At 42.8% G+C, this 24,083-nt stretch overlaps 1 protein-coding gene across 1 annotated transcript in view; it reads right to left on the reverse strand.

Annotated features, from left to right (window-relative positions):
• SEMA3A (semaphorin 3A) overlaps positions 1–19,679 on the reverse strand; it is a 190,841-nt gene extending 171,162 nt beyond the window's left edge. Inside the window, exon 1 of the mRNA XM_079975176.1 lies at positions 18,743–19,679. Within this exon, the coding sequence (XP_079831302.1) occupies positions 18,743–18,860 (118 nt within the window). The 5' untranslated portion in view covers positions 18,861–19,679. The remainder of the gene's footprint in view (positions 1–18,742) is intronic.
• Between the last annotated feature and the right edge of the window lie 4,404 nt (positions 19,680–24,083).

Raw genomic sequence — 24,083 nt, forward strand, 5'->3', positions numbered from 1 at the left:
GTTACGGGAGATTTCAGGTTCCACTGTCAGGACATTTAGTTGAAAGGCATGCCTTCAAGATACCCTGTTGCGTGTTTAAGGGCACCAGGCACCAGGCAGCACTTCATCTCTGCAGCCATCTTTCACCAGCCAAGAGAGCAAGAAGCTGGTTGCATCACTCCAAGATTCTTCCCCACATTATCAGGACACATGCACTTATTGAAATCAATCCAATAAAATATGAGAAATCGTGTCCTCCAAATCATGGAGAGCCACGCATTGCCTTCTTGTTGCTGGGGCGGGCCCTTTTGGATGAACTCTGCACCTCATTGGTTGCCTCTTTGTTACTGGGGAAAATTTTCTTAGGTTGGGGTTTGATTGGCAACTAAGGGGCTATTTAAGGGGCTGCACGAGATGAAGTACTTTATCTTTCGCATCATGCAGTGGCTCTCCCTCCCTCCCTATAATTTAAGGTTGTGTTTTTGACCTTGCTATGCCTGTCTAGGGGTTGTCTGTTTTTGGAGCAGGGGCCCGGTAGGAATTTTGCCATTTGGCTGATTGGCTGTTGCCATTTCGTTTTTGCCTACCGTGTCACAACTTTGTAAAGTTGGCAGTAAGGCATTGGTTCATTATTTGGTGGAGGGGATTATGGATTGGCTGTGCCTGCCCCTCATTTTTGGTTGCTGCTGCTAGGGAATTCCATTAAAGGAAACCAGGGGCTCTATTTGCTCTGTCCGATTCCCTTTCAGGTGTTGCCAGAGTTCCTGGAAGCATCTGGGGTGAACTAAGAGGCAGAAATCCACCTCTGTGCTCTACCAGTATGTTTTCCCTTACTGACCTCTGGAAGTCCAGTTGTCGGTCCTGTTCCTGCCAGTGCAGGTTCAGGTAGCCCGACCCAATGCCTAAGCAACCACTCACAAGCTATAATCAATAAAGTTGTGGCCAAATTAATGCCAAAAATCTTAAAACAAATATTCTGTGTCCTGTGTGATTTATTTTGGAGGGGGTTTGGGGGTCTTCACACGCAAGGTGCTGCATTGGACACCCCAACTGGACTTGCAAAATCTACTACATCTACCCTGGAAACTACCCTGGAATGGACTTCATACCAGCCTGTGTTTCTATGTCACAATTCTCTGGCCAAGATATGAAACTGGCACATATTATCCCCATATCAAACAAAGAGAAAGGGCTGGTGCCTTTGGGCTTTTCTTGTGATCATCCGGCTGGGCGCTGTTGGGAACAAGATGCAACCGCCTTGGTCTGATCAGGAAGAGCAGATCATTATGGTTTCAGCACTTCTATGAGGTAACGTGTCTAGGAAATGGAAATTTGCCCATAGCCAGCTTTATGGCTGACTAAAGTATTCAAGTCCACCACACTTTGAATTTGAAATTGCTCTTTAGTGAGTATTTAATAGCTGCACCAGTTAGTTTCCATATCACTTGCATGTCTTGAAAGAGGCCTTTTGTGGATCAAAATAAGGGAGTGGAGGGAAGAATGAGATGAAAGAAACAACCTCCTCAGATTGTACATTTAATTTGCTTTACTTCAAATAAAGACTTTTATAAAACAAGTCTTTAGCCGTTTCACTCATTTTGGGTTGTCCATATTTAGCACAGCAATCATAAAAAGCAGATACATTTACTGTGGAATAAAATTCTAGTTTGAACATTACAGCACATCATGGGATATGAGGTAAGCACAGATGCAACTATAACCAGTTTTTTCCTGGGGGTTTTCATTGCATTTAAATGTAGCTGAACTTATGGGAGACATTAGGCAGAATGACAGCTTGAGACCCCAAGCCAAATGTCTGAAACTGGGTGTTTTCTTATTCAACGGGCAGATCTTTAGTGAAATTTATGAATGCCACAGGCCTGAGGTCTCTGGCACCCACCTTGGTTGTGAGGAAGTGGGATTTTAAAAGGATCAGAACCAAGGTCCTGATCCTACTGAATCTTATGAGATTGTATAACAAGTTGTGCAATGGGGTGGGGTGGGGGGACCAATCCAGCAAAGAATAATATGCAAGGAAAAACATCAGGAGACCCCTGCTGGATTTGACAAAAAACAACCACCTAGTGCAGCTTCTTGCTCTTACAGTGCTGAGCCAGATGCCCTAGGAAAGCCCACAAACAGAACCTTAGGGCAGGCAACTCCCGGTTTATTCTTTATTCTTGAATGCAGAATTTACTTTACTGCTCCCCTCTGAGTCTCCGTGCTGCCCTGCAGCTGAACCAGCCCTGACAGCAACTAACAGAAGACCAACTTTACTGCTAGGAACAGTCTAGAACAGCAGTATAGCGGACTGCCTTGGAACAGCAACGTAACAGGGATAAACCCAGCATTGCAGTATAATACTGGGCATCCGGGAGCCTAGCTTTTTGTGTGTGGCTGCACCACTCCAATCCAGATCTGTACACGACTTGTCTTCTGCGGCACTGACAGAGCTTTTCTCTCTCTCTTCCCCCCAGTCTGTTCAGTCCTCTTCTGCTGATTATCAAAAGGGTGTTCACATGAGTGTGAAATTCAAGGAGTGTCAAATCTGTTTTCCCTGTACACAAATAGCTGAGATGTATATTTCACATGTAATGTTCAACAAGTGTACAGCCTGTGTACCTGCTTTCGCAATAGTTGAGCTGTTTACACTCTTTCACACAAACTCTTGTGCGAAATTTGTAAAGGGAGCTAAAATGAATTATGAACCATTTCTACCTTCCCATTTCCAAATAATATGTGGAACCGTAAACTGGATCCTGTTTCCAGTTTTACAGCAAAGCAGGTGGTTTCACCAAAGTATACAGCTGCCTCTCAGCACTGTCATTATAAATGTCTTTCTTTGGTTGTTTTTACCATTCTGAAAATAAACTAATTAACATTTTACTGAAACACAGATATGGAATGCATTGGGACAACATCTAGAGCAAGGTGTTATTCAATGTTATATTTGGGAATCAATATATAAACCCCAAGGTAACATATATAACTGCTTGCTATGTGGAAAAAAGACTGGTGACATTTCCACCAAATTAACTTGCACTTCTCAAATTTCTGAACTTCTAAAAAATTAAACATTAAATGTAAATGTATATATTAAATTAAGTCTTACTTTAATGAATATTTTGGGGTATTCTGTAATCTTAAAATGTATGAGGGCATGTTTTATTAGGAATCTAAAGCAATGTATATGCAATTCTAAAAATAGCTGTTTGTTGCTTTTGCTCTTACACTTACACTTATTCTAGTTGTTTAGTTATTTATCTGGCTGTACACGGCCTTTTACACAGTAACACAGAGAATGATAGGAAAGATGTAAGATTAGCAAAAACATGGCTTCAACAAACTAGTTATAAAGAATATAAATTTAAATTCAATCGGAAGATGAAAAGATAAATTCGGGATAATTAATATTTTATGATTAAGCTTCAATAAGAGTATGTTAAATCCCAAAATTTGAGACATTAAATATTGGAAAATTATATTATATGAATTAAATCAAGTTAATAATTTGCTGGCAAAATTTATGTTTAGAAAGCAGGAACAAGAGATGTGAGGAAGTCCAAAGTTGAGAATGAAATGTGGATAATGGAAAATATTATGTTATTATGAATGCCTTTTATTGGTTATACAAAATTTAATAAAGATTATTATATAAAAAAAAAAACCACAGAGAATGATAGGCCCCTATCCTGAAATGTTTAAATCTAAATTTTGATGGTAGCTGAGAATATAAATGTGCCCAGTGACATGTAGCTGAATAGTGCATGAGAATACTGAATAAGGTAAAGGTACCCCTGCCCGTACGGGCCAGTCTTGACAGACTCTGGGGTTGTGCGCCCATCTCACTCAAGAGGCCGGGGGCCAGCGCTGTCCGGAGACACTTCCGGGTCACGTGGCCAGCGTGGCAAACCTGCATCTGGCGAGCCAGCGCAGCACACGGAAACGCCGTTTACCTTCCCACCAGTAAGTGGTCCCTATTTATCTACTTGCACCCGGGGGTGCTTTCGAACTGCTAGGTTGGCAGGCGCTGGGACCGAGCAGCGGGAGCGCACCCCGCCGCGGGGATTTGAACCGCCGACCTTTCGATCAGCAAGCCCTAGGCGCTGAGGCTTTGACTGTCAATTATGCAGAGAACATTTCCCTAGGGATGAGGAGGAAACTTCAGCTGGAACAGGCAGGAGATCTTCCAACATGTGCTCTCCTCCTACGTATCTAAAATAGACTCTCCTGACAGGTGTGTTCTGGTACTTGCTGAGATATCAGGTATTTGTGGACTTATGTCTATGGAAGATAAAACGGAAGACCCCCCCCCCAGCCCACACCTGCACACCTTATTTAGGTGGCTTAGCTCATCCAAATAGATTTATATAAAGCTCACGCCCAGAACCAATCCCAGACATTTTCCAGACTGAAGTGAAACAGCAGGGGTAGGCTCTTCCCCGGCTCATCTCCCACTTCCCCCCAGCAACTCCTTACTGCCTGTTTGTTCTTAGGTTGTTTCATCACTTCTACTGAACTGATACTAGGTGGATCAATTTAATATACTTTCTGGCCAAAGAATGCCAATCTGAACCCATGAAGAGTCAATGAAGTAGTTCCTCACATAATCTTACCACTAGAAAAATTCAGAATTAATGAGGAATCTGGGTCTGGTACTGCTTTGATTCCTAGCAGTGTAAACTCAATCCGGAACATTCAAATAAATGAGTTTACAGTCCCATACTAAAAGAAAAGAAAAATAACAAATCTGTCTCAGGGTGTAGAAACATTTCTAGATTTGCATATATGCATATGTATGCTTACGTGGAAACACAGTACCAGAATCTGGGTCATGCAAGTGTTTTGTATAACTTTAAAAAAGTAGTGTTTGAAAGATAACACTATTAGTCTTGGAAGATGACCTGATTTGGAGTCTATGAATGATCTTCCAATGGTTTATGAGAGAAGATTCCATGACTGATTGTAGAACTATTGCCTTAAAGAACTATGGCTGTTAGGAAAGGGTCTGTAGACACAACCAGACAGAAACAGCAGCCATCTCTGGATCTAGAAGAGCTGGTAAAATAAATACGGCTCTATGAAAAATGAAAATTGCAAGAATATTCCCAATATCCTAACTTTGAGCAATACTCAAGCCACGTGTACACAACAGACTTGATTCTGAACTAGGACCCAAGCCTCTCTCTTCATGTTATTTTTTGTGGCGAGGGGGTGTCAATGCCTTTCCAATGAAATGTTGCGGATATCATTCCTCATATGAATAAGCAGCAGAAGAAACTGATGGAGAAGAGAATCTTCTCAAACCCAATGGTCCAGGCCTGTAGCATCATGGCCATCCCTGAGGACTCTGATGAGGGTGAGGAAGAGGCCATGGAAAGGGACCCTTCCACTCAAGACCCCAACTCAGGACCCCAACTCAAGACCCCTCCACTGAAACTCGCCCTCTGGAAGTCTTGCAGGCACCCTCTTCCTTCGCTCAGAGTGAGGAGATGCCTAGGAGGCTGCTTGTACATCAGATGTGTGTGTGGTGGAGAGAACTCCATGGCACAGTCTCTTGAGGCAACAGTGGCACCTCAACAGGCAGGAGCAGAACCAGTCCTCATGAAAGAACACCCAGGTTCAGACCAGGAGTTACTGATATAGCAGACATTCTCCTGAGAAGTTGGACTTTAACTGTCTCTCTTTAAAGTGTGGTGAGTAGCCAAGGCCAATTGTTGGGACAATTTGACACTCCTATGCAGTTTCCTGACCCTGGAGTCTTGACACTCCTATGCAGTTTCCTGACCCTGGAGTCCTGGCTCTGGGCTTTGTCCCTGAACTATGTTTAAGGAATCTTCACACTCCTTCCCTAATTTGGTTTGTTTCTTGCCACACAACTTGTGTGTAATGACTGGTTTCTGCTTCTCTTGTCAGTCTTCTGGGATGGCTTCATTATTTACCAAAAAAGTGCACCTGCTATTGTTCTTGGGTGGCAGCAGGACATCTAGTTAGAAGGAGCCATGTAAACCTTGAACCATCATACTTTTAGAATGCAGTCAGGTACATGAAAATCTCCTTCACATCTTCTCATAGGAAATTAGTTAACTATTTTATCAGCAAAAACTGTTTTAATGACGTTCACCTAGCTGAGCATTTGAGCAAAGCAGCACAAAGACAGCAAATATTTTAAATTATACAGAAGCAATCATACTTCTTGCAGAGTTCCAGTGCTGCTATATTTTGGAAAGTCTTTGTTTATGGCAAATCTATAGAATCAGTGAAGAACTCATAGACTGACAAAAATAGGTAGCAAATACCAGATTCGCCAATACCAATTTATCATGGTTTACAGTAGAAATAATTCTGCATGAAGGGCATGTAAAGCTGAAGCCTAGTGCCTCTATATTATTAAATGCTCCAGCAATACAGGTTCTCTCCCCACCTTTCCTGATTTTGCTACAAAATTTCATCAGCAAATGAGTAGCTGACCTAATCTAGCCAAGGTATCATTGGCGGACAACAGTACACCTCTGAGATGCACGCTTGCCACCTTTTCAAATGCCCAATGAAAATCCAAGACAACATCTTTACATATTGATTGGAGCTTATTAGTCCTTTAATAGTGCTAACCAGGAATTGCTTCAAGCCTCCCTTCTGTAGTGACAAGTAGTCCTTGGTTGAGGTTCATCATTTAATGCTTGGCCTTGAAGTTTCAGTTGCTTTGGAATTTGACTTACACTGCAGTTTGGATAGCAGCAAAATGGATTTGGAGACTTTGTTCCATTAGTTGCAAAAATTTGTCCAATGTCCCCCTTTTGATTCTCATAAAGGAGGACTTTGTTTCTTCTTCCTTTCAAAAGTTGTGGGATATAGACTGTTTTCCACCCTTTCATGTCACATCTTTGGAGTTTGTATGTAATATCAAACTTGAATGCACACTTACTCTGAAGTGACAGAATTTATCATGAGGGGAAAAGACTATGTGGCAGAATATTCTCCTGGGCCTTGAATCTCTGTCTAGGGAATAGAGCAGCCTCTGAAAATATAGACACTGCCATTCCTAATGCGAAATGCCAGAGTTAATTTTGCATGATTGTATTTGACACTCTGTTTTAGGGGGGGAAGCAGGAGAAAGAAAGAACATGAGAAGAATCAGGGAGGAAAATGAAATACATTTGCAGCCTCCAAAGAACAAATAGGAAGATCTGAAGCAACTGGAAAGATTAAAGCCTGCACGTCGAAACAACAAAAGCTCATTCTAAAGATGTAGCGATCAGACTGAAGAAAGATAAAACTTCAAAACCAAAACATCACGCAGGAATCTGAGCATCATAGCACAGCACTAAAGAAATCCTGGAAAAGAAACCTAGTTTTAAAAGGAAACCCAAAAATAGAAAGAGTTGGTTGGCAGTTTCCTTCTTTGATGTAATTTCACACATACACACAAGTAATAGATTGCCCTGAAGAGCTGGCTCACATTACAGTTATCCCACAAATATGTTGCTTGTTTTAAAATGTGGTTATGTCATCTATATAAACAAGCATGGAAGAGAGAGAGAGAGAGAGAGAGAGAGAGAGAGAGAGAGAGAGAGAGAGAGCAGCATAGCCCAACGAGTCAGCCTGTTTCACACGCTAAGCCAAGTCTTGGCTACAGCTGGTGATTAGCAAGAGAGAGCCTAACCACAAGGCCCGGTTTAGATGACACACCAAACCAAACCATGGCATGGCTTGGCTTGGCATGGCATGGCATGGCATGGCATGGCATGGACTAGCACCCAAAAGGGCTAGCTAAGGAAAAAGGAGTATCTGGAAAGCTCCTGTCCAGAAGCATGCACGTTTCTGCTGTTTAATATAGCAAGTTCTGCAAAGCATCTCTTAGGGTAAAATCCTGCTTTCCATTTGCAGAGAGCAGCTGCAAGAGGGGAGGTGCAGAGGAGGGTGTTGGAAGGGATTCTCTCTCCTCTTCACCCTCTCCTCACTGAGTGCCAAGCAAAAGATGGCCAAGTCCAACAGGCTCACCCTCCTCTTTCCCTACTTCTAGTGAAAAGGTGCCACACCATTTCGCTGTTAAAGCTAACCATCAGAATGACGAGACCCTGTAGCGCCTTCATAAGTCACAGGATTGTTTTTAGTTTATTGAATTTATAAATCACTTCCCAAAACAGAATGTCTCCTTGCTGCCTCACTCTTCCTCTTCTCGGCAGCTCCCTGGTGTTCGGGAGGCAGGTGAGCATCACAGCCCCAGAAAGAAAAAGTCACACACACACACGTCTTAGGCACATGTGTGTGCCCAGACCAAGTTCCATAGAGCTGGAAAGTACAGAAATGGGCAGAATCCGAGACCAGGGAGAAGAGTCAGTAGAAGAAGATTGGAAGAAATTTAAAGTCTATTTACAGAAACACTGTAAAATCAAGGAATGTTAGAGAGAGATTGGAATGAAACTAAGTGGTTTTAGCAATAAGGTGGCTAAGGGGTATGTAAAAATGGATTGTTAACATGTAAAAATGTAAAGTCATAATATATTATGATAAAGTATCAAGATAAATGCACAAAGGGTAAGGATTTGCTGAAACAACAATTGAACTAGAATACAAAAGAGGGAGGTGTGAGGAGGTCAGGGAAATAAGTAAAAGAAAGATAAGATATGGAAAGATTGGAATGTTTTTAGTTGCTTTTTTACTTTTTCTGTACTTTGTATTTTTTGTTTTCTTTTTGTTTTCTTTCTTTTTGTAATTCTTTTGAAACTTTAATAAATATTATTATAAAAAAAAGAAAGTACAGAAATGAAGGTTTAAGTGTTTGAGTGTCACTGTTTTAACAACCAGAGATGAAAGAGGGCCGATGTATTTTGGCCCGTGCCTTAACAACTGGGCCAGCAAGTCACAAGGATAGGAAAACATGCAGCAACCTTTTCACCCATATGAAGGAGTAAACCTATGCTCAAATTGTATAGAATTGTCATATGGAAGATGGAGCAAGCTTCTTTTCTCCTGCTCCATAGGCTAGGGCCCAAACCAATGGATTCAAGTTATAAGAAAGAAGATCCCATGCCCTCCAACATTACTCAGATGAAAATCGGGATATTTCTCACTCCAACCCCCCTGACCCTCCTGGACCCACCCCCATTCTCCCCCCACCTGCAGAGTATTTCCTATCAGAAGAAGGGCAAGTGCCATGCCCACTTCACCAATGGGACACAGCATGCACGCCCTCCACTGTCCTGAGAAAACTCCTTAATCCCGATCTTATTTTATTCTTTAGTAGATTAGAATTTATTAATTTTGGTCACAGACCAGTTCCAGCTCACATACAACATCAGGGAAGTCATAAAATACGATAGGGAAACATTTGAATTTGCAGCTGGGTATAACAGGGGCAATACAGATATAGCAACAGTTAAAAATATGTAAATTAAATCTTAATCGCAAAAATATAACCTAAAATTGTTATTTAAGGCCTCAGTCATTATGGTAGCACAGCTTGTTCCCTACATTTTATGGCGGTCACACAGAATTTGGCCACCCTTAGCGTGATCTCAGGATCCTTGTCCTCTACCAGGGATTTTAGACATTGAAGTTCAGACCCATTTGAAGATTTCTGTATAACAGGGATGATAAATGCCGAGCGTATATCCCCATAGAAACGGCAGAGGAACAAGGCATGAGAGACAGTTTCTACCTCCATCAAGCCACAGGGGCAGACTCATTTCGCGTATGGTTTACCCTTGAATCTGCCCTGCAATAAGGCAGATGGCAGCACGTTGAATCTAGCAAGGGTAAACGACCGTCTGTATTTAGTAGACTGTTTTTAGTAGATTTTTAAAAAGAAAAAACTCACACCAATTAGAAAGGGAAAAGATTAGACATGGATGCACAAAGCATCCCCCCCCCCAATGAAGACTCCTTGAGCTGTGCTCCGCTTCCCCTTTCTCCCCACCCAGGGCGGCACTGCCCTTTGCCTGCACCTCAGGGCTGGCGCTTCACACAAGGCTGGGCTTTGGGAGTGGGAGCAGCCTCTGCTCCTCCTCATCCACTGTCCAGAAGCTTCTAGGAGCTGCCATGGGGAGGAGGCCGGCAGCAGCAGCCATGGAAAGGCCATAGCAAGCTCCCTCACAGCTACCACTGCCGCCCAGGACAAGCGCTGGCTCGTCCTCTTCCCCAAGTTCGGTGGCACCGCTACTAGCGGTGGAAATAGAGACATTTCAAGATCAAATCAGAAGCCGGGGTGGCTTTCATAATTCCGGGACTGTCTCTGGAAAATAGGGAGACTTGGAGGGATGCTTTCTGACAGTGAGAACTGTTCAGCAACAGTGGAACAGCCTCCATTGGGAGATTGTTTTTTATTATTCTCCAAAATCCTCATGGGGCTAAGACACAACAGTGGTGCCTCGCAAGACGAAATTAATTCGTTCCGCGAGTTTTTTCGTCTTGCGATTTTTTCGTCTTGCGAAGCACGGACTTTGGAAAAGCTTCAAAAATCACCAAGTCTTCAAAAACCTCAAAAAAGGCTACCACACCACGTGCTATGAGTTGCTCCTCGAAGTGAATGCACGGTTTTAAGAAAAAGGAAACAAACTTGCAAGACAAAGGAAACAAACTTGCAAGACGTTTCCGTCTTGCGAAGCAAGCCCATAGGGAAATCCGTCTTGCGAAGCAACTCAAAAAACGAAAAACTCTTTCGTTTTGCGAGTTTTTCATCTTTCGAGGCATTCGTCTTGCGAGGTACCACTGTACAAGCATCATGTCCTTGGATGCCCTGACTACATTCTTATTTTCTACAAAAGGTTCCAGTCCTTTCACATTTCTCCTGTTGGCCATGACTATGTAAGGGCTGTCAGGTGGCGGCAGACCTGGCTTGGTCACAAGGGCCACCTGGCTCGACAGGGAGCTGCAGCCCTGGGTGACCAACAGCCACTCATTCTCAGCCTAGTCTTCCTCACAGGGTTGGTGTGATGATGAGCAGGGGAGTAAAAGAACAGTCTAAGCCATCTTGAGCTCTTTGAATGATAGGTGGCGTATAAATGTTAAAATAAAATAAAATACCAGTCCTTGCTGTCCACCCAAATATACTACCATGCTGCATTCCTTGTCATAGCCACAATTTACATTGTTTGGTTAACACTTGTGAAATGTTATCTGTGAAATGGATTATTAAAGAGGGCCTTCTCGGTAGTGGCGCCCGCCCTGTGGAACGCCCTTCCAGCAGATGTCAAAGCGATAAACAACTACTTGACATTCAGTAGACATCTTAAGGCAGCCCTGTTTAGGGAAGTTTTTAACGTGTGATATTTTACTGTATTTTTGGTTTTTATGGAAGCCGCCCAGAGTGGCTGGGGAGGCCCAGCCAGATGGGCGGGGTATAATTATTATTATTATTATTATTATTATTATTATTATTATTATTAATTTTATACAAAGTGCTTTGTAAAGTTTCCCTGAAAACTTGTAGGAACTCATGAAGTTCTACTGATCTGTCACCTGATAGGAGATTTATATGCAGTTTTGCTGATTTTAATCTAAACTGTGTCCATTTCTTGAGGTTCTCAAGCTACTCTTTGCTACGTCTCACATCTTGATCATTTGTGGACAATTATGAGCCAGAGTACTTTATTGTAATAAGACTTGAAAGAAAGACTGTGAAAAGAAGAAATGAATACGCAGGGAATCATTTTCCCGTTAATTGTCCTGAAGCGATGTGCATTCAATTGTGTAACAATAGCAGCAACAATAACAAAAAGAACCACACATTTACTCTTCCCAAACATCCTTAAGAGAATTGAGAAATGTTCAATAAACAAATGGGATGAGACAGATGGATTTGAGAAACTTTTGGTTTATGCGTGCAGAGACTGAATGTGGTTCACAGACTTAAGAGAGGTTCTGAGAGGTAGAAGGGTTTGTAAGTCAATTTAAGTGGATGTCAAAAAATAGGCGTTTTTCGTATCTGCTGCTTTCTTGGGTTCTAAAAACAAATGCAAAAAGAAAAGAACAGAACAGAAAAAATGTGCATATGGATACTGGGTTGGCACAGCTCAGTAGAGGGAAGCCCAGGCGGGTAATCTAATTCTCCAGGTTTAGCTCCTGGAACTCTCCCTGGTCCATGTTCTCTTGCAGCCCTGCTCCTCGCTCTCCTTGACTGGTTCTCCCTCATTGAACAGTGTCCTTGGACTGTGGCCATGCCTCTTGCTTATCGGGAGAGAAACCTCTGCCTTTTGCATGACTGGACAGACATCTACTGTGCAAAGATCACATCCCTTGCCCTGCCCACTTTCGCCTACCACCAATGGGAAGGGAAAGGAACTCCCGCCCAGGGTAAAACTCAGAGGGGCCCTGCTGTCACCATCACATGGAAGCTGCTTCCTCAGAATTTGGCCATCTGTGAGCAGAGTCAACCTTGCGAGACTCTCTCATCCAGATGGCACTCCGTCGGAGGAGTGGTGGCAACTGCCTGGTGATAATCCATGCGCCTGGCCATGCTCACCACAACATCATGATAGAGAAGTTGTTGCAGCTTTGCAAAGCTGTGTGGTGGAAGTAGTGGTGAGGGCCCCTCAGGGGGCTCCCTCTATGCCCCACATGCTGTGTGCCTACCCCATGTGGCATTAGCAAACGCCCTTCCACTGAACTTCTTGGCACCTGCTAAAAACATTTAGACAATCCTACCCAGATGCTGGGACACGGGTGGTGCTGTGGTCTAAACCACAAAGCCTAGGGCTTGCCGATCAGCGGTTCGAATCCCCACGATGGGGTGAGCTCCTGTTGCTCAGTCCCTGCTCCTGCTCACCTACCAGTTCCAAAGCACGTCAAAGTGCAAGTAGATAAATAGGCACCGCTCCAGCGGGAAGGTAAATGGCATTTCCATGCACTGCTCTGGTTTGCCAGAAGTGGCTTAGTCATGCTTGCCACATGACCCGGAAAAACCGTCTGCGGACAAACGTCGGCTCCCTCGGCCAGTAAAGCGAGATGAACGCTGCAACCCCAGAGTCATCCACAACTGGACCTAATGGTCAGGGATACCTTTACCTTTACCTTACTCAGATGCTTTGAAAGTCGAGGTAATTTTAATCAGTTTTAGTATTTTAACTTTTATACTTTTTAATGTAGGGTTCTATTTTTTTTTCTGTTTTATCTTCTGTAAACCACTTTGATGTTGTTGGGTTGTTGTTGTTTTTTTACAATTAAGTGGTGTATAAATTTCATGAAATAGGTAAAATAAATATGGACGTGTGAACAGAATGTGCATATTGACCAATGTCAACCCAAGAACAATACTTTTCTGTTGAGGCAGCTCATGCATTTTTGCAAAATCAAGGGACAGTGACACTTCAGCCATGTGTGCTGTTCATGTGGTAAACATTTGAGCCTCAAAGAAAAGGGCTTTTGTATTATCTCTCCGCAATATTATGGTTTTCGTAGAGTTAACTCATATGTTATTCTCTTGTTAATTATGCTGCTTTAGTTAATTTATGTTAATTTATTAACATAAATTTATGTTAATTTATGTGCACTTTGTGATTGACCTCCTTTGTAATGTTTTATTTTGAAATCTTTTAAGATGACATGTTTCCTGTTAATTATGTTGCTTTGAATGTATACTTTAAATTTGACTTTCTTTAGTAGTGTATGATTCTGGATTGTTCTATTTAATGTTTTAATGTGTTGTAAACTGCTTTGGGATTTTTTCCTCAAAATTGTAAAGTGGTGTAGAAATTAAGCCATAATAATAATAATAATAATAATAATAATAATAATACGGTAATTCAGTTTTGAGACAAGTTATTGGGACTCAATTAATGTACACCCCTTGAACACAATGAAGCTATCCTTAAGTACAGTGCTAAAAATCCATTCCATTTTTTGCAGGCATGTCCAAAGCCCATTTTGGGGGGGTCTAATCCGGCCCCTCGGCTGGTTTTATCCGGCTCCTTTGGCAGTTTATTTATTTGGCTCAAATCCTTGCAAAAAAATGTATATAAAGCTCAACAACTTTGGTCGGCCCTCATGCACGTTCACTTCATCAAATCTGGCCCTCTTTGGAAAAAGTTTGGGCACCCGTGGTTTATTGGGAGGGAAGTTTATTGAGAAACAGCTGGAATAACCTACACCAGATCATAGGAATTTGCTGGAATCCACAGCAAGAGATGCATGCTGTCGCTTTTTTCTTCTCCAAGCCCAAGGATATATGCCTCAGGATTATGGTCAATGTGTTGAAGACCACCTTGTTTAAATAAGATTTTGAGTGTACACACTGGAAATCACCTTAGCTTACCATAAATTCTTATGTCAATTCTTCTACACCCAAGTCCAATTTCCCTGGGAATAGTTTGCAATTACCTTGAGCAGAAAACAAAACAGCCCCCCACACCTGTGACAGTTAGAAACTGCTGACTTTTAGGGCTTAACATTTTCTCTCCTCACTTTACATCCAGCATAAAGAAGAGCTTTGAGGAACTTGGAAGCTTGCTCACAACTTTATGACATTTTGGGTGGTTATATTAAGCTAATGAACCCAGATGGCTATCTTGAATTTATGTGTGTTCTGCTGAAAAGTAAGTGTACATTGTGTACATATTGTGTACATATGTGTACATATTACAGCATTAATTGTACTGTGGCTGCTTTGGGGAAAAACAAACGGGGATTTGGGACAAGACCCTATTTACATAAAAACTTAGAACTGGGCTCCAAAGAACAACTTTAGCCTTAACCAAGGACCTGCATGGGCTTACTGAAATGTTTGTCTTTCCCTTCCAGAAGCAGCTGAGACTCTACATATGGTATCACAAGGAGTTTTTAAAAAGCTGCACTAAGTTTCAAAGGGGTGTGTGTGTATGCACGTGTATGTTGAGGGTGAGAAAAGCTAGTCTTAGAAACCTGTTCGCCTCATGGAACTAGTCATATAGTTATTTGATTCCTGGAAACCTAGATATGTCATAGCACCTGCTACAGTATTTCCAATAAAAAGTCCATAACTCTGAGCATCTAAATGCATGCTCTTCATATCACTCCCTCTCATAATATAAGATGGTTCTAATTTGGTACAGGTCTGAGCGAAAGGAAGTCACAAGGATTCAAAAAAAGAGAGGTTGCAGAAATTTCAGTCTCTACCAACCTGAGAAATGGCAGAGCTAATGGCAGACCTTTGAAAACAAGTGACCGTAGGAAATTAACGTTGGTGGGGATTTAACCCTTCATGATTTACTCTTAAAAAAAAAAAAAATGTTTCCAGCAAGCCTCTTTCCCATTAGTGGAGTTAATTTTGTTGTGGTGTTTTACATCTTTGCAAACTGCCTAAAGAAGGCAGGTTGCCCAGAAACGCAGGTTAGAAATCTTTCAGAAAAATAAACAAATCTATGAAGTTCAACTGCGCTTAACACCTAATAAGTCAGGAAGAAACAAGCTGCTTAGAAAGAAACCTTTAGCATCAGTTATCTGACAAATGACTGCAAGACAGCTGCTCACGTGTAAAACAGAGAGTGTGTGAGAAAAATATTAGTCCGTAAGATAGGAGAAGGAAAATGGCTTGGCGTGTTCCTACACACCCACCTGCTCATTTCGCAGTTTATGTTATTAAATTACCCAGCACTCTATGCCTAAGAGAAACCTGCTGGGTAGCCAAAGGGCAATATCTTCACATTGTTAGCAGTATCTGGAAAAAAGAATTTCCCCCAACCCTTCGCCAGAGTTAGCCCTAGTAGTGAGAAAATGCCTTGTGGTGCTGTCATGCAATAGAACCACCATGCTCATTTGCAGCATATTAATCTCCTGCTCAACAACATCTCTCTGTTAATAGAGAGCACTTACAGTGACTGCTGTGCTCATTTCACTGAGGAAATATTCACAGCGTGCGCATTAGAAGGACAATTAATTATCCAAAGCTTTATTAGCTCATGTTCTTTATTCTTCCATGTCCCTTGGTAACTAGATATTAATGGCATTGCAGGCACTGCTAGAGCACATCCCTCACTCAGGCTGCCAGCCTGATCCTGTAGCAAAAGCTGCACAGAGGTAAGCAAGTAGATCAAAGAAATCAATAACGCTGGCATAGTGTTTATGAAGCATATTAAGAGTGTTTCAAAGTATTTCATGTATGCTGCATGTGCTTAAACACTCGATTTGATTTATTAATGAAGAACAGAGATTTGGGCACTAAGGTGGTTCTTTGGTTGGTTTTGTTGTTGCTCATTTAGTTTTCATATTAGATTCAGAGCCAGCATGTTGTAGTGGAGAGCTCTGAGCACTGAGAAGAGAGAGAGAGATTTGACATTGTGGCTTCACCCTGAGGCTCGGTGGGTGGCTGGGTTCAAATTAATATCATCACTCGGATCTAACCTCCCACAGAGGGTAGTTATGGGAAAGATCATCTGTTGTATCCCATCACAAGCTCCATGTAAGGCAAAAAGCAGAAAGATCACTAGAGTTGCAATTGTACACAAACTCACTTGGCAGCAAGTCCTTACTTCGTGGTAAATATGCATAGGAAGCTCATGCTCCAGATCCTCCAGTCTCCTGTTTGATGTCTAAGTTGATGAATATTAATGGAAAAAGCAAAAGCAGGAAACCACCGTTCTGGTATAGTTTTCATCAAAACATGTAGGAAATGTATTGAAGCAACACAACAACACTGATATCTCAGTCCGCATGCCAAACCCAATCAAAATAAAATAACCATGGGATACACCACCCAAACCCATGGAATAAATGGTCTTTCTTTCTGCTGAGAGGTGGCAGAATTAGGACTTCCACTAAACTTTAGCAGCACGATCCAATGCTTGTTCACTCGGAAGTTTGTCCTCCTGAGTTCAGTGAGGTTTGCTGCCAGGTAAGTCTCCTTAAGAGTGCAGGCTAACAGTGCAGACCTATGTATGTTTACTCAGAGGTACTGTACGTCCCAGTGGATTCCAAGGGACTTGCTCCTAAGTAAAGGATTGTCGCCTCAGAATGTTAGAAATAGTTTTGATGAGACATTGTTCCTCTTAACAGATCAATTAAAACAAGCTACTTAAATAATCCCTTCTGTACATGTAATTGCAGTTCAATAGATGCATTAAAGTTAATTAGATCATAAGCAATTAAATGTCAATTGGAATTTAGGGGTCCGATTATACGGTGATGACTCATCTTAGAAAGCAAAAGGTAACTTCCCTGCATTCTTATTAGCCATCTTTTCATGGCAAATTAATTAGCGTATTCTAAGAACAACAGAGTGTTGCTTTCATACATATGCACATGCACACACAGACTTGTTTTGATATTCCCATACACTGATTTCACTCTTAAGTCAGAATACACATATGTCATTGTTGTCCTGTGCTTTTTTTTATCAGCCTTTAGGTTGCTCAGCCAAGGCATGTTGGTGTTGTCCGCCTGGCATCAGTCAGTCCCTGAGCAGCTAATGGGCAGGTTCCTCCCATCATCTCCTTCACCATCAGTGGACCTACCCCAAGGTTTATCAAGCTTGAGTTGCACAACTTAGGCTGCAGTCCAAACCCTGCAGTCCAAACCTGCGAGTAAGCCCCACTGAATTCAATAGGCTTTACTTCTGAGTAGGCCTGGTTAGGAGTGTGCTGCTACTTGGTCCCTGAGACTTTGCTGGACTTTTCCTTTTTTCGTTTAAACAAACTGGTGGAAACAAGGACATAAATCTTCCTCATTGAAAGTGGGAAGCTGGGAGACACCCCCCCCCTTTCTCCTTTCACTGCCACAACCTGCACAGACATAAATACAACATGCCACGAGGGACGCCTATAACCATAGACACAAGCTCTTTCTTTTCTGCATTATGGGAAATAAGCTATGCGTCTCGCTTCCCCATCTGAAGCCAGAGTGATCTTCTCCCCTATTACAAATTAATAACGAGCTGATTTTTTTTTTTTTTAATCGATTCCTTAAGACAGAGCAGTTCTGTCTTCTTCCCATCCGTGGACCAAATGCAAGTGCGAGGTAAACCTTCCACGGCACGCAGCTCTTGCGCTTTTCAAGCCCTGGGAGGAAGGGGGGGGGGAGGAGCAGGGAGGGGTGTGACTAGGAGCCTGAACTTGCAAGAGCAGCTTAACTGCTGCGTGCAAAATTCTGCACGACGGTGTTGTTCTGCGGGGTCCGGAGAAGTTAAGGATCACGTGCAAGTTTCCTCTCTCCCCTGTCGCTTTTGCGCCCGGATCCGAGCCATGCGGGCGACGTGTCCACACCAGAGAGGTGCCCTGGTATGAAACGCAGTACAGTATATAATCCTCGCGCGCACCTCTCCAGTACTGCGTTTTTGCGCTTCCTCGTTTTCCTGGCAAATGCCCCCCCCCCCAACCCCGCTTCGGCTCGGCATCCGACTGTCAGACTTCTGCCGCCTGAATATGCATGGCGACGGCTTAACTCTTCCCTGCTCGCCACCATCCCAGCCGAAGTCAGGCGCCGAGAGAGAGCGCTAGGAAGCCTCGGCAGCCCCAAACGATCAATGCAATGGGGAAAGCAATGCAGAAAGGGGGTGAGGGGGAGATAGGAATGCTGGGGACCCTGGACTGGCCGGAATTCCGAGGGAATCCACCGCGATCCAGTGGCAGCAGCGTTCTCCGCTGGTTCCCCCGCCCGGCGCGCTTTAGTGCCCGGGCGAACTCGCGCCTCTTTGTCTGTCCGAGCAGAACTACGAGACCAGATACCTGGGAGGAGGAGGCTGGTTTTGGCCCCGCCGAGCAAGGAGCAACCTCGGGGGAAAGGGGGAAACGGCACGAGCAGGAACCACCAGCAGGAAAGAATAAAAAGAGGAGGAGGGCGAAAGGAGCAGGCTTACCTTTGTAGGATAATTTGAGGCGCGGCACGTTGTCCTTCTTGGCATGTTGGCAGCGAGCGCTTTCTGCTAGTAGAAATACTCCCCAGACAAGGCAAGCCGTCCGGCGGGTGCAGCCCATGCTGCAGAAGAGCACTGGATAGTCCTCCCCCCCGACGCTCCCTTCTGGTCTCCTGGGTGTAGGGAGTTGGGGGGGGGGGGGAAGCGATGGGTCCAAGCAGAAGTTCAAAGCGATCTAAAAACTGAGAGGTAACAGGTGACGCGGATCAGTTTCGTTCAGGAGCGCAGGGTGATCCAAAAACCTCATGGCCAGGTTTGTAACATCTCCTCCTTCTCTTAAGTCACCGGAGCGGAAGGGGACACGCACAGACACACATGTGGGGGGGGGGGTGGACACAGACACACACACACAAAAACCAGCTCGCAACGATTCGCCACCCTCACCCCACGCGCGGCGTGGAAGGAGAAGGATGGCGAGCCAGCGCGCAGTGGCTCCGAGAGAGGCGCAACCGGTGCAGGGCAAAAGCGGAAAAGGGACCAGAGTGGCGGCTTCTTGGCGCTTTCCCCCGCCAACCTCTCTCGCCTTCAAAAAAGAAGAATCATAACCAAAGCCCTGCTCGGCGGTCGCCTTGTGCCCGGAGCCAATCCCGCTCTGGTGCTCCCCTCCGGCTTCAGTTGCAGGCAGCAGGAATGCCAAACGGGGGCAGAGAGAGACGCAACAGCAGCAGCAGCAGCACCGAGTTTTCCTGCGCACATGGAGAGGCAGAGATGACAGAGGAATCTGCAGAGTTTCTCTCCCTCTCTCTCTCTCTCCCTCTCCCCTCCTCCCTTCCCCTTCTTTTTAACCCAACACTCTCTCCAGAGTGTCTGACAATGGGAGAACAAGCGTAGCACAGCCCACTTTCCTTCCTCCTGCTGTCACCAAGCACACATGCAAAAAACATCGAGCCAAGGATTTGCGGAGGGACCAGTTCGGGAAAGGCAGGGAGCAATAAATTTCGCCATCAAATGCGCGAGTTTTCTCTCCCACTGCCGTTTCTCCCTCCCCTATCTTAAGGAAAAGTTTCTCCCCCCTGGTGTTAGTCCTTGACTCTTTCGACTGTCATAAATAATCCATCTGAACGATAAGTGTAATTTTGTTTTTACTCCGTTGCTGATAACAAAAGGGAAAAGAAAGAGAGAGTTAGAGAGCCTTCCATCAACGTAACTTTACTACTGGAGTTTAATTTAAAGTCTTGTTAACAAACCCTCCTCCCCAAGAACCTCCCAGCCAGCAAGAGAAATTCCTAGTTAAAACAAAAAAGTCCTCGTTAAGACACATATAAGTCCAATGAGACTTGTAAATTATACAGGGGATTCTCTCAAGATCTCTCTCCCCACCACCACCTTAAATTAAAAATATCCATTTTCCTCCCTCTCTTTGGGGCGGCTCTGGCTTTCTGAAGCAATCTATTAGTAAACTTGCTCCCCTCTCTCAAGGGGCAAAGGAAGATCCAATATATATGCACACTTGAACATTCATTTGGTGAGATCATGGATTCAGTTTTGTGAAGAAAAGATTTGTTTGATATCTGTTTATGCTCATGTCTGTTAATGAAATATTGTTAACATGTCCTCATCAGGGCACACATTCTCAAGGAACCATTATTACTGACAGTCAATGTGGGGGAGTGGTTCATTGACCAGGGCTGGAAAAGCTTAGGTTCAAATCTCCATTTACCCATGAAGCTCATTTCATGTGAGTCTTGGGTAGCCTTCAACTCGTCACTGAATGATATTCAACTATGTTTTACTCAGAGTAAGGTCAATGAACTTAATATATGTTCACATTGCCACTTACTCCACTTTCAGTGTGTGCTCCCACTGCTAGTTAATGAAGGCATCTTCATACGACTTCAGCCACAATCCATATAAATTATGTAGTTACTTGACAAATACTGCTGTCTGACATGTTTCTTCTCCAATTTAAGCCACATTCTCTTAAGAATGGTGCAGACATTTGATAATGAAGTTTTATTAAAATTTCCACAATACAATAAAAGACACTCAAGCTGAAGCAAAGAATAACAAAAAGAAGAAGAAGAGAGATAGAAAAATACAAGATTCTCTCTCACAAGTGTATCCCAACTTTTGTCTCATACAGAAAAATGCATCCCTCTCCTCCCAGCCTCTCACCCTGGGAAGAACTCTTACACAAGCTTCTTCAAACTGCCCTTCATCTTCATCTCTATGCAATTCTTACCCAAAGACGATACGAAAGAATATTAAGAATGGTGCAAACACTTGAGACAACCATCGCACATGCACAGATGACAGCTTCATGTATAGGCGTTCTGGGGTGTGTGGGTTGCAGGGCTGGGGAAACCAAAAAGGTTATCTGCATCAGGTGAAAGCCTCCCTGTTCCTTCTTTGTGGAATTGAGTTTTCTCAGACTGAACCAGTGAAACTGTTTGGACTGTGTGTCCATTGGCAAAGTCAGCAGTGGGAAGATCAGGCCGCAGTGCCTTCTTCCACACATGTATCTGCACTGATGCCCCCCCCCCCCCCAAGAAGCAGTGGATATCAACCTCACAGCACCAGAAGCTCCCTCTTCTGGCAAACCACTGCAGGGTGGTGCAGGGAGAAAGCTGTCAGAGACTCCTATTTGAACCTCCCAGCATTTTAGAGGATAACTTAATGAAGACATCTGGTCTCTGGAAGAAAGCCTCATGCAGACATGCTCATACAGAATGTTCTATTTTTGCATTCCCAGATTTTCCAGATCGTTCACAGCATAAGCAAATAGATGAGAAGCCAGCTTTTTCTAAACATGCTTGTTGTCCAAAAGTGTTTATGGTTCCTTGCCCCGATGTTTCCTTGCTCCAATGTTTCAAACTGTTCCAGGATGAAATAATTGACATATGTTTTAGGCTAGTTAAATACAAGGATGCAGAGACTGCATCGGTCGCAACGCAAGGTTACTCACACAAGAGGGAACATCTATTGATTTTAATCACTTTTTTAAACCTTGTCTTTAAAGTCAGAGAAATCTATACGAGAATGTGAAGGTTTCAATGTACCTGTAAAAATGACTTAAGGAGAAAGGAAGGATTCTGTGTGCAATTTGGATTGAATTTGGAAGAAAAAGCTATCAAGCCTCTTGCAACTTTTCTGAAATAGAATAGAATAGGAAAGAATAAAAAAGGAGGTGGAAATTTGGATTCTTTTGAAAAATAAAGATTGATAAGTGTGGTTGGAAGGAAATGAGATTGGGAGACATGGACTTGGGTGTGAATTAAGGACCATAGGAACTAACCTAGGAGCCATGGGGACTTTGGCCCCAACAATAAAATATTTGAGGGGGGTGAGGCCAGTTGATTGGCATTCCCATTCAAATGGTGTGTGCATGTACTGAATCATGTGATTGATTATATGGGGTGGGGCTTACCTGGCCCCCCACAATATTTTATTTAAGTTGGCACTGCTGTTAAGGACCATATAGTAATTAAATAATTATGCATTGATGCCGTGATAAATAAACACAGTGAAGAAATTTTTGGAGAATATAATTGAGAAGGATCGAATGTTTCCTGATATTTTAGGCAATGCTGTAATGTTGGAGAACTATTGTTGATTCTTATATATAACAACAATGGGAGAATCTTCTTTGGACTTCTTGCACTGAAAGAAATGAATGAACTGGAGAGTCTCATACAGTAGACTGGAAAAATATAACCTAGCAGAGGGAGGAACAGCTGAATATTAATTTGTCTTGATGACAAATTTGTCTTGAATATTTGACTGTCTTGAAGAATTATTGTATATATAACTGACAGATGGATAGTTGGAAGTTCTTTTTACCTATTTCTTTCTTTTTATCTATCTTTGTCTCTTTATTCTTTTTTTACCCTCTTTAATATTCTCTGTTATTGTATTTTGAAAAAAAACTTCAATAAAAGTGTATTATTAAAAAAAAGAAAGAAGAAATGGCACAGTATTGGCTATAGGTGTTTCAGCAGAGTTACTGGATGGTAGTATTATGCATGGCTTGTGATGAGCTGCATGCAGTCAATTTATGCACCATCCTACAGCAGAGGCAATATTCAATTCAAATTTTAGTCCTGATTTTTTTCCACATTTTTCTTTCGAAATTCATCTCTGAAGGATTTTAAAAGCTTTAATCACGTAACTAATTTAAAAGCAAGAATGACAAGCGATGGAAAACAATTCAGATTAGGAAAGTATAATCTGATTTCTTTGAAGGTTAATTTGAGTTTAACCCCTGCCCCACCAAAAATAATAATCCATTTAATCTTTGTCCTTAATGGCATTTCAGCCACCACAAAATCAGCTATACTGGAACAATGCAATCAACAATTTGATGGAAACTTCATTATAATTGTACTCTGAAAAGCAGAAAGAAAGGATGGGGTTGGTACATTGAACTGGAACAGAATGCCATTCTAGCTTTCTTCATACATACTTCTTTGTGTGATGGCACAGGCGCCACATACCAATAGGATTAGTTCATTTTACTCCTTGATTTCAACTACGTGTTGTTGTTTCTTATTTTGCAATGAGGTTTTAACTGTTATGAAGCAAAACCTTAGCATTTTGTTGCTTCCAATTTCATTGTTTAATAGACAGCACACCAACGGGATACAAAGGAGATCTCCTTGCATGTTCAACAAACCCCTTCTGCTTCCTGAGTTTAATTCATTAATCCCACCACATCTTATCTGACACACTCAGCAGTTCCATTGATCTCTGGCATTGTTGAGAAAATAAGATCCAAACATAATGTTAGTTTTGGTCATTCCCACACTTGTTATCCTTGTGGACGCTCATGCTCTGGGGGCAATGGATTAACACTCCAAAATGACAAGAGACGCCTGTCTGTTTTCCATGGATTACTTACTGCAGACATTCACAAAACAGAACAACCCTTGACACAACGAGATTATCTGGAGAGGTGGCTCAGTGAATTACACTTTTTATCTGAGGGGCACAATGCAAACAAAACATGAAATCAAGCCTTGACCCACAATCAAGACTTTGTAAAATGTGCCGTTTGTACCATGCTGTTGGTGTATGTGGAAATTAAAATGCTTAAAGAAAAAAATAGTATATTTCTAGCTTCACTTGCTCAAAGAAGGCAATGATATTTAAGCATTTTTGAGCTGTGGTTTTCTAACTTGTACCTTCAGGAAACCATTTCACACTGGTTTCTCTGCCAAGAAACATATACTGCGGAGGGTTGAATCTGGAACCTTTTTCCTAGGGTTTGCATGGGTTACTTGGTCACATCTGCTGGGTTTGACTCTCTCCATGCCTCAGCTTGATAGTATACACTGGAACCTATACA

Source organism: Podarcis cretensis (genome assembly GCF_951804945.1).
Source record: "Podarcis cretensis genome assembly, chromosome: 5".
In the NCBI taxonomy this organism is placed as follows: Eukaryota; Metazoa; Chordata; class Lepidosauria; order Squamata; family Lacertidae; genus Podarcis; species Podarcis cretensis.